General features: G+C 35.5%; 1 protein-coding gene across 1 annotated transcript in view; it reads right to left on the bottom strand.

Annotated features, from left to right (window-relative positions):
* LOC125232780 (claspin-like) overlaps window positions 1-12,040 on the bottom strand; it is a 56,702-nt gene that overhangs the window by 26,550 nt on the left and 18,112 nt on the right. Inside the window, 3 exon segments of the mRNA XM_048138562.1 lie at window positions 7,397-7,483; window positions 10,333-10,503; window positions 11,748-11,945. Coding sequence (XP_047994519.1) covers window positions 7,397-7,483; window positions 10,333-10,503; window positions 11,748-11,945 — 456 coding nt within the window.

A 12,040-nucleotide genomic window follows, 5' to 3' on the forward strand; every position in this document is an offset into this window, starting at 1 on the left:
AGGGCCTGGGCTGAGAAAAAAAAATTAAATTGTAAAGTTATTAGTAATTTCTTTAAAAAAACTTTGGAAGGTTTTAGGTAAGTAAAATACTTTTTAGGGTTCCGTAGTCAACTAGGAACCCTTATAGTTTCGCCATGTCTGTCTGTCCGTCCGTCCGTCCGTCCGTATCTTCTTAGTAGTTTGTGGTCCGTCCGTCCGTCCGTCCGCGGATAATCTCAGTAACCGTAAGCACTAGAAAGCTGAAATTTGGTACCAATATGTATATCAATCACGCCAACAAAGTGCAAAAGTAAAAAATGGAAAAAAATGTTTTATTAGGGTACCCCCCCCCCCCCCTACATGTAAAGTGGGGGCTGATATTTTTTTTCATTCCAACCCCAACGTGTGATACATTGTTGGATAGGTATTTAAAAATGAATAAGGGTTTACTAAGATCGTTTTTTGATAATATTAATATTTTCGGAAATAATCGCTCCTAAAGGAAAAAAGTGCGTCCCCCCCCTCTAACTTTTGAACCATATGTTTAAAAAATATGAAAAAAATCACAAAAGTAGAACATTATAAAGACTTTCTAGGAAAATTGTTTTGAACTTGATAGGTTCAGTAGTTTTTGAGAAAAATACGAAAAACTACGGAACCCAACACTGAGGGTGGCCCGACACGCTCTTGGCCGGTTTATTTGTTATGCTTACAGTAAATGTTTTACTACTAGCTTTGTACACTTTAGATAGCTACTAATAATATATCTTCTGAGAAGAGTATACAATTTTGTTTTATACATAATGATATTTTTGATGTTTTCCAATTTCCAAAATCTCTTATCCTTATAATAATCGTAATAAATTAATCATATCTTTTACAGGACTTAAATGCATATCTATACCTCCTATACTGTGTGTGTGTGTGGATTGAGTGAGCACCTTCCGAAAATAAAAAAAAATATGCTGATCATTTAGTAAAAGTTCTAAAACAATTGTAAAACGAATCTCTGAATTTGTAAAAAGATAAATCAAAAGATACAGCCATTAACATGTGCTCACTCAGTTCTCACAAACTACCAACGAAAACAGTGAATATATTCATTTAACATATAATATTTATATACTAACATTTAGTAAAAAATAGGCCAACCTACCTCTATAAATATTAGATCACCTAGTGACGTATTTAATTTTTTGCAAATAGTTTCTTATGCTCACTCAATCCTCACACTTTTGAAAAGCAGAATTTTGATGAAAAACATAAGATTTAGACCGCTATTATATGTGTATAGTTTAGTAAAAGTGAAATGGGAATTTGTAAAATACAAAACGAACCACTAACGTGTCAGGTTTTTTTATAATAAATTTTTGTAAGTGCTCACTCAGTCCACACGTTTTGAGAAAGTTAAAAACGTAAATATCTTACGATTTGTAGCACCTAAGACACTCGAAAGTACTTCAACATTTAGTAAAAATTTTTACTAAATATCCACCATCTAATATTTTATATTCGTTGTCTGGTTTTAAAGATATTCAGACATAACTTTTCTCATACAAATGTATCAAGTAGGGTGACCACACTATGTCGGCTCCTGATTTTCCCCACCTTCCCATTGTCATATTGAGATTGGGGAGTTTCGTTCAATTTTGATAATAGTTTATATTAAACTAATACCATATTCATTCTCCATCTGCAAACTGTTTTTAGGTTATGTTCTTGGCCTAGTGATGATGTGTGTTGTGTAATTTTTATCGACGTCAGGATAATAACCATATCGACATTCATGCATTAAAAAGGACATGAATGATAATTGGTAAGAAACAAAGAATATAAGGCTCCCCACAGACAGTCTTAAAAATTCATAATCTTAAAAAAAACTTGTATGCAATCTGACAGTTCAAACTGACACTGACAAGACACTGACAGATCTGAACTGTCAGATTGCATACAAGTTTTTTTTAAGATTATGAATTTTTAAGACTGTCTGTGGGGAGCCTAATACTTCACTAGTAAGAAACCAGAACCTGGTAATCTAAATCGTGCTAACAGATAAGCGTACCGGATTTGTAAGTGGGAGCGAGAAAATAATAACTATTTCTCGCTCCCATTTACAAGCTAGCAAGTTTGCAGATGGAGAATGAATATGGTATTAGTTTAACATAAACTATTATCAAAATTGAACGAAACTCCCCAATCTCAATATGACATATCTCAATATTACATTGTATGAGAAAAGTTCACTGAAATAGGAAACCTATGGAAGTGAAACATCAACAAAAAACGCGTGCCGGATGTGACGTCATCCTGGGACAAAACATGGCGGTTTTAGTGCTGCCCATAACATTTTACTGTAATTATGATTTGTCGATAAATCGATAAACTTTGCAACGTTCTCGGCTCATTTCACATACTATTCATTCTTTATAGAATCAATATTTTAATGGAAGTAAGTTATTAAACTGGAAGTATCCATTTAAATATTTATTACATAAGTTTATTGCTGATGTTGCCGATCGTAACAGCCCGCACCCTCGTTAAAAGCTCTAGCAACTTTACTCACCGGCAGGAACACTATGAGCAGTGTCTTGTGTTATTTGGCTGTGGTTTGCTACCCTTTTTCAGGCATACTACATTTAGACTGTACTAGAATTTATAATTTGATTTATTTAATGAATACCATTTATTTAAGGGAGTGGCCTCAGCATAAGAGTTTTATACAGTCCATACACGATAATTAGCTCATGATACTTACTAATGGGGGTTATTAGTTTAGCCTACTTAGGCCGTTTACACACTATCCGATCCGATATCGGATGTCGGAAGGATTTCAATAGAAAAAATCCAAGATGGCGCCTGTAATGTATGGGATATCGGTCTGACACCCGATATCGGATCGGATAATGTGAAAACGCACTTATGCTGACAGAATACCCTACACTGACATGCTTTTGGCTGACAGTTTTCTTGATAATAATAACAGAGGTTTCTAGACACGCGGCAGCGTGTCAAGCCAAGTTCAAGTAACAGAACTGGCGAGCAGCACCGTGTGTTATATTACACGAACCATTTGAAGCCACTTTTGACCCCCCTCACAACTCAACAAGTATTTTACATAAACGTGTCAAATTTGGCTCATATATTGAGACATGCAAGATAGACATGTGCGCCAAATTTCATAAACACATCTCAAACGGTTATTTAGATAATAACGTAAAAAAAAACATCATTTTTATCATATATATACCTATAGACATAAGTTCTTTTTATTCGTACAGGTGCCACTAGAATCGACGGGTGAAAATAACTAAACACCTTCAGAATATTTATTTCATTAAAAATAAAAAAATATTTATTTACAAATTGCAGTAGGGTAATTGCACCATTAGATGAACGACGCGGAGTGAGCCGCCCCTGCGAACAAATAAAAATATCCTTTACATTTGGCTTTATATTTTCTAATCCGATAGCATCCAGCCACTTTTTCTTTTTCTGGTAATTTCTTGGTAACCTTTAAAATACGTTTTAATTGTTAATTTAAGATATTTTTGGTTTTAAGCGGAGTAGCATGATAAAATAAGAAAATGGTAATAAGCAATCATAGAAAATCGATATCAAAGTCGATAAAAAATGTACAACCCTAGCTGCAATGTTTACATTATTTAAGCCTAAAAATATAGTAAAATAAGTCACATCTCTTCATAAATTATAGCTGCACATAACAACCTTACTAATTATAATGTAATACATTCTTCAATTTACCAGCAACATTAACAATAATCAATATTTTTGATGAAAATCATAGCGTACCTGTGTAAGGTCAAAGATGACTGATTTGGTGTCTTTCTGATGCCGCAGCCTATCACACTACACACTGGCATATTTTCACCGTAATTATTCACATTCACCTGCAAATATATTCAGTTATCACGCTTTTTTTTTTTAAGATAATTAAATTATTTCACTTTTCTCGCGACGTTTTGACAGGACATCTACCGCCTGAACTCACTGACAATGACATTCACAGAACAAAACATGGCGGATTTTCGGTCGCATTAGGTATTTACGCATATTCATGTTCCACTTTATGTACGTACTGAAATACTGTCATATTCTTTTGTCATCGGTTATAGTGCTGAGTTAAAACGAGACAGCGATATGTTTATGCGTTCAACGTCAGAATGGGTGCTATTTATATAAGCAATTGTATGTATAGAACAACATGTCTCGTCCATATATATACGTCCATGGAAAAGTTATGTCTGAATATCTTTAAAACCAGACAACGAATATAAAATATTAGATGGTGGATATTTAGTAAAAATTTTTACTAAATGTTGAAGTACTTTCGAGTGTCTTAGGTGCTACAAATCGTAAGATATTTACATTTTTAACTTTCTCAAAACGTGTGGACTGAGTGAGCACTTACAAAAATTTATTATAAAAAAACCTGACACGTTAGTGGTTCGTTTTGTATTTTACAAATTCCCATTTCACTTTTACTAAACTATACACATATAATAGCGGTCTAAATCTTATGTTTTTCATCAAAATTCGGCTTTTCAAAAGTGTGAGGATTGAGTGAGCATAAGAAACTATTTGTAAAAAATTAAATACGTCACTAGGTGATCTAATATTTATAGAGGTAGGTTGGCCTATTTTTTACTAAATGTTAGTATATAAATATTATATGTTAAATGAATATATTCACTGTTTTCGTTGGTAGTTTGTGAGAACTGAGTGAGCACATGTTAATGGCTGTATCTTTTGATTTATCTTTTTACAAATTCAGAGATTCGTTTTACAATTGTTTTAGAACTTTTACTAAATGATCAGCATATTTTTTTTTTATTTTCGGAAGGTGCTCACTCAATCCACACACACACCCTATACTCGTGCGTTATTGATTCCGATCAAGCGAGATTTTACCATAAATAAACTACAAGCGTAGCTAGTGTTTCGAAAAGTTAAATCTTGAGCATAAGCATCTCTGTACCCTATGGGCAATATATAATTTAGGCTGCGTGTAGATAAACCCTACACTATCTATCTCACAGTTATGTTTTGGCACCAAGTAGAAGCACCTACTAGAAGTAATTTATTGCAAAATATTAGCTAGTCTTAAGGAATAAAAAAATCAATGGAAAAATGGAAAATAAAACAAATAAAAGTACAAGTTCGAGTTATATTTCCTTAAAAAATGAGAAAAACTTTTACTTACAATATTACTTATATTACAGTCTTATCTCAAGTTATAAATTCTTTAAACTTAATACATTCTATATGAAAAATTAGAAATTCCATATATGCCTACTAGACACAAACCAGTAGGGATAAATGGAAGATCTTTTTCAACTAGTAAGGCCATAAAGACTTGGGAGACATAAATTCCAACTCATCTCTACTAAAAATGTTCGTACATCATAAATAATATGACCCAACCAGGGGATAAGTTAGTAGAAATGTGTGGAAGAAATACCGCCCGTTTAATTCAACGATTTCAATGCCGTATCGTACATTATAAAAATATATATTAGTAGTCAACTTATACAATAATGTTAGGCCTAAGATAAATTGTAAAGTTTATTTACGTAAGTAAGCGACACAGCTATTTTTAAACGGAGTCTCTTATGCTGCAGTATACCTGTGTCCCTACTTAAAACATACAAGTGTATCTTAGGCCTTACATTGGTACATATACTCTGTCTAACAAGTCTGTCAGTAAATAAGAACAAAGAAAACTATATGCATCCTTTTCTTTAGGGTGCTAAAGAAAAGGATACCTATAGTTTTCTTTGTTCTTATTTACTGACAGACTTGTTTGACAGAGATTAACAGTCAGATGCAAAGAGAGACGACAATAAATTTCTATTCAGGGAGGTCACCTCTCTCTGCATCTAAATGTACTTTTTTGTAAAGTTTAATCACACTAAGTGTATGCGAAGTACGACGCTGTCAAACATTGTAACTAAGTACTTAGTGTTGGCGAATTCTATCTTATACCATAGAGCAGCCATACTCAAAGTGTGCTCCGCGGATCCCTAGGGCTCCGCAAAGCCTCTCTGGGGGCTCCGTTGTGAATTTTGGTTACTTGATATACGACTTCAACTCTCTTCTATAAAACCAAATATTCACCAATCGTTAAAAAAAAACAGTTTCATGTAATACATTAGAATCTAATGATTGGAGTTTACTATTATGATTACTTATTAAAATAAAGATTGCAATAAACTATTTTTTTTTTTATTTAAGGGTTCCATCAGATATGTTGCTTTCTAAAAGGGTTCCATGGGAAAATAAGTTTGAGAACCGCTGCCATAGAGGAATAAGTAAGGAAAGAGTTGTAACTCCATACATCAGTAAATGCAAGTTATTTGTAGTGACATCTAGCGTCAATCACGCGTCAAATAGCGTAAATTGTCAGTACCACTACTACACTAGGTGCCAACAGTGTCGCGTCTGCCAAAAATGTAATATTAAAACAGTTTACAACTTATATTACAAGCAGAAGGAATTGAAAACGGTGTACTGATTAATACTATTGTAATATTAGCTTAAGATTGTTGAGCATTAGACTTTTTGTTCGTTGCGACATCTATTGACAAGTAGCAGTACTCATAATTTACGCTAGTTGACGCGTGATTGACGCATGGATGACGCTAGATGGCACTACAAATAACTTGCATTTACTGATGTATGGAGTTACAACTCTCCTTACTTTTTCCTCTATGCTTATACAATATTTAGACAAGTCCTCCTTGACACTATTAATGAAAGACTACCCTCTCAAGAGGTTAGTGATAAATACGATCCATATATCGCCACCGAAGTTACATCGGTACGAGTACACGTGGATGATAGAAATTACACCCACCTTTTGCAGGACACTTGCGTGACAGAAAAATCTGTTTTTTTTTCCTGTCCTTGTGAAAAAGTACATATAATTATCACTGAAGCTTTACTACACAATAATAAAGTATTAGACAAAAAATAATAATATTTACAATTTTACACTGGTCACATGAATAATATCTAGTCATATACTCGATACAAGAAGAGCTAGCAAAAGTGGTCGACAAATAAATATATTACGTATACATATAAATTAAATAGAGCAACATATGTTAACAAGGAAACTTTTCAATATTTTAGAAATGTTCTTGGATATTTTTCATAATAAACCTCGCATTTTAAAAACGTTTTCCTTGTCGATATCATGCAGTACAAACGGATTTAGCGACCACATGCACTAGCCCTTTTCATGGGTTTTAACATAAACCTTATTTGCCAAAGCAACAAAAGCCTATTGTGTCAAAAACTGATAAAAAAAATCGACACCAACATAAAAATCAGCAAAACGAATACATCATTAAATAAGTAATAATTAAAGTGCTTTCAAGTGATCCAATAAACTAGCTTTAGGGAATTTCTTTTCGTCAGTCTTGAATTTCTTTATTAGCCTCGGTGTTCCGACGTTGACGTTGTCAGCTTTACGCTTTGGAGCCTGAAATAGACATAAAATAAGTTATTTCGTTTTATTAAAGAGGATCAAGTATTATAGAGAGTTACTGTCAAAGTAAAATGTGTAATCACAGTGCATAGACTGCCATCTCTCGTCACAAGCTTAAAACTTTTAAACCTCAGTTTTGACCATTTGGCCCATATTCTTAGCTTGATATGTGTTAAAATGTCAAATATTAATTATTAGAGCCATCTAGCCGAGCGTCCCCCAAAGGTGTAAGTGTAACCCCATCTAGGCCACCGTACCTTTTTCTATATGGTTCTGAGGTACGTTTTTTTTAGACTGTAGCTGTCTATACGGAGTTACATGTCTTTGGTTTTATCTACTTTTTAAAGTAAAGGCTACATAGAAAAAATACACCTCTGGCAGGCGTCAAACGCTACCATCGGAATTCCGCTCCCAAGCTTAGCCATGCATACCAGATTTGAAAATCGATATGAAAGTTCTTGCAGACGGTTCTGCTTGATGAAACGATATTTAGTTTTACCAAGTTTTACCTAGCCCACAATAGCGGTAACAGCCCATATAACCATAATCGGTCGCCGTTCCTACGCAAATCCTCCTATTTTGTGTACACACAGGTCTTCGGGTCTCAATGCTTAGTCGCAGTACGGTCGACGTTTAGTCGCGGCGACCCAAATGGGGACGATTGGTAACAGGCACAAATGGTCACAGAAGTGACAGAAGTGTGCACTACGCGTGCACACATTGTTACCGTTTGGCGACTACTTTCCCAAAATCATTCGTTCATTTCATTCTTTTCAAATGGCGACTGTCAGAGACGTCAAAGTAAAAAAGAAATAAAATCATTTGACATTAAAATGTAATGGCGTAAGAATTTGTTAAAGATAAATATTGTTTGCATTTGTAATATAATGTGGGCTAATTACCATGGCCAATTAAATTGCTCGAGTGATTTCATAAAATAAGTCTAAATTTATCTACGCGCCATCAATTTACCTCAGTTTAACAAGTAATAATATTATTGACTACTCGGTGTTTGCGTGTTATGAATATTGATTGGTGAAGTTTTAGTGCTCTGGTGCATATACTATACTGAAATAATAAAAATAATGCCTAGAAAACCAATAAAGTTGTTAAAATAGGGATTAAGACGGTAATATTCCATGTAAAAAACAGTCGCCAAACGGTCAACAAACGGTCGCAAAATGGTCGCAGCGTACACGCGTGACCGAAAGCAGAATGGCTTCTTGTATTCATTTTTTTCAGGTATCCTCAAACTTTATAAACAATTAAATATGCCGTCGTACTCAGTTGCCCTCACTAAAGAAGATTAAAAAAAAATTGTAACGTGCGTACCGAGCTGCTGGGTTGTAAAGGATCGGGGATCATATTATTATGGTCTTCTATAGAGCAACTAGTATTGTGCGGCATTTCACAATTGACACTTGTTGAAGTAGTCTTCATTAATATTACTATCAACATTCATTTCAGCGATCTGTACTTCTTTTGTCAAGATTTTTGTATAGATAAGTGTCTACAAATTTGTAATGTTAAAGAGACATAAATAAAACGTAGTAGAGTAAATAATGTGTTTTTTTTGTAACCCAAACAAAATACTTGTAGATACGAGTGCGGAAAAGAGGAAAATCGATACGAGTAGCAATAAATTAATACACGAACGAAGGGAGTGTTTTAAATCGATACGAGTTGTGAATGTCCTTTTCGCACGTGTATCGTACGACGATTTTCAGTACCTAAATCTAAGCTAAGAGTTTCGACCAGACAAGAAATGAATCATTGCTTGATTTGCTCGCACTACTGCGTTAAAAAAAGCAGCATCTGTACTGAAAAAAACTATCATTGCGCAACAGAAATTCTATTAATATCACAGTAAATACTCTATTTCATTTGATTCCTACTTTTATTGTGTAAAGCAACACTACACTTCATTTTTATCAATAAGAATTAAAAATTATATATTTAATACATTAAGTAACTATAAAGTGCTTATCTATTTGTATTATCATTCTGCACTTTTCTTAACTTTCCCACATTTCTATAAAATGTCGAAGAGTGCTTAAATGGTCGTCGTCGTTTATTATTATTTAATTCGCTCATATTTAAATGATTCAAAGCAACCAGTCCACAACTTCACAAGACAGTTTGAGAAACCTTCGTATTTCAGATTGTCATTTGCGGATACAGTGGTTTAGGAGCAGTTCGGTAATCAGACCTACACATGTGTGTACAAATTCTGTCAATGTCACTGTCAGAAACCGTTCTGACAGTGACAATGACAGCCACAAATTCGTCCACATGTTGTTACCGTTATGTGTGCAAACGTCGACTAATAAAGTGTCGTTAAAATTCATTCTGACAGTGACATTGACAGCCACAAATTCGTACACATTTTGTTACCGTAACGAGTGCACACGACGACTACATTTTGTTATTGTATCAATACGGTCGCATTGTTTGCACGCCGTTACCACGCGTTATGTCACATTTGACAGTTAGTTACTGATTTGAAGATTTTGCGACTGAAATGGTTGTATGGGAGTTTCTGTATTTGTAGGTCTCCCTTTTATAGGACTTTGGACTCGCTGCTATACGTAACGAGATCTTCTTGGCAGAAGGCCTGGCAGCATTCACGAATTTATTCACTACTGTTTAACCCCCTTATTCATAAACGTACTTTAAAGTTATCAGGCCGATAAAGTTCGTTTGTCCTTTTCTATCACACCAATGCGTCGGAAAGGGACAAACAAACTTTATCGGCTTGATATGATAAGTTTAGAGTACGTTGATGAATAAGGGGGTAAGTGTTTACTGGTGCCGGCGGGCCTCTCGTTGCCATGGTAACTCACCTTAGCCTCCTTAGCCGGTGGCGTGACGGCGGCGAACACGAAGTTCCTCTTGCTGCTGGGGCCGGTGGGCTTGGGCTGGTCGTCGGCCTCCCCGGCGAGGGGCATGGCTAGCGCCGCCAGCCGAGCTAGCGCGCCGCGGCCTCGTGTCAGTAGCGAGCCGTGGTAGTTTTGCTGAAATATTTATAGTAAACGTTAGGTAAACGGGACAAAAAATACTAAATTTGATTTCGAATTTAAGAAGTAGTAGATTACGTGACAAGTGCGGAAAAGAGGTTAAAGAAGAAATTTGAAATCGGTCCGAGTTGCTAATCGCCTCGCAAGTGTATCGTACGACGTTTTAAAGTACGTATAGCCTTTAAAGTTTTGACATGGGCAAGTAAAGTACTACTTTGGGCACTAGTGCGAAGAAATATTACCATAATATATGTACTTTAAACGACAGAGAAGTTACCTATGAATATTGTGCCTATTGGTATATCATAAATTCACACCAAGAATTGAACGCCCACACTGACAGCTAGCTGACTCCACCAATAAGTCGCAATAACTAACTGGCAGTCAAAAATTCTACAAATATAATACCTAAAAAAACACTGGTAAAGGCAAGTTCTTAGCCAGTTCTTCTCTGACAACCTCCTTTTTCACCACCACGGTTTCTTCAACCTCGGTGCTGGTTCCGTTTGCTTACATAAGTAAACTGGACATGGTCCGTGAACAGAGGTTGGCCTTGATTATGATTCCTCTGTTATAGTAGCACATTAATGTACACCAAAAACAGAGACCAAGCGTTGTACCTTGAGGTAATCCTGAAGGTTTCAAAGGATTCTGCTGACCGAGTTTCAGTAATAACTCAAAATACTAACCCCTTTATTCATAAACGTAGGCTAAAGTGATCAAGCCGATAAAGTTCGTTTGTTCCGTTCCGACGTATAGGTGTGGTAGAAAGGGACCAACGAACTTTATCGGCTTGATAACTTTAGTCTACATTTATGAATTAGGGGGTAAGATTATAACGTACATAGAACACTGGTAAAGGCAAGTTCTAAGCCTAAGGTTTCTTCCACGTTCGTGCTGGTCCCGTTTGCTTCCATAAGAAGAGTGGACATGGCCCGTGAACAGAGGTTGGCCTTGATTATGATTCCTGTTTTGGTAGCTCACTAATGTTCACCAAAATCAGAGACTAACCCCCTTATTCATAAACGTTCACTAAAGTGATCAAGCCGATAAAGTTCGTTTGTTCCTTCCTATCACACCAATACGTCTGAAAAGGACAAACGAACTTTATCTGCTTGATAACTTTTGTGAACGTTTATGAATAAGGGGGTAAGTGTTCACCCTTGAGGAAATCCTGAAGGTTTCCAGATATTCTGCTGACCGAGTTTCAGTAATAACTCAAAATACTAAGATTATAATACCTGGAACACTGGTAAAGGCAAGTTCTTAGTCGGTTCTTCTCTCACAACCTTCTTTTCCACCACCACAGTTTCTTCCACCTTCGTGCTGGTCCCGTTTGCTTCCATGAGAAGACTGGACATGGTCCGTGAACAGAGGTTGGCCTTGATTATGGTGCCACGGTCTATGCTGACGTTGTTATCTTCTGTTTGTTTCTCTTTCTGCAATAAATTAAAAATATTTAAGTCTACATTCGCTTTGTAGACGTCTAGAAGCTGATATCCAAGCCTCTTTCAAGGACGTAAGATATATTTAA

This window comes from Leguminivora glycinivorella, chromosome 13 (genome assembly GCF_023078275.1).
Source record: "Leguminivora glycinivorella isolate SPB_JAAS2020 chromosome 13, LegGlyc_1.1, whole genome shotgun sequence".
NCBI classification, from domain to species: Eukaryota; Metazoa; Arthropoda; class Insecta; order Lepidoptera; family Tortricidae; genus Leguminivora; species Leguminivora glycinivorella.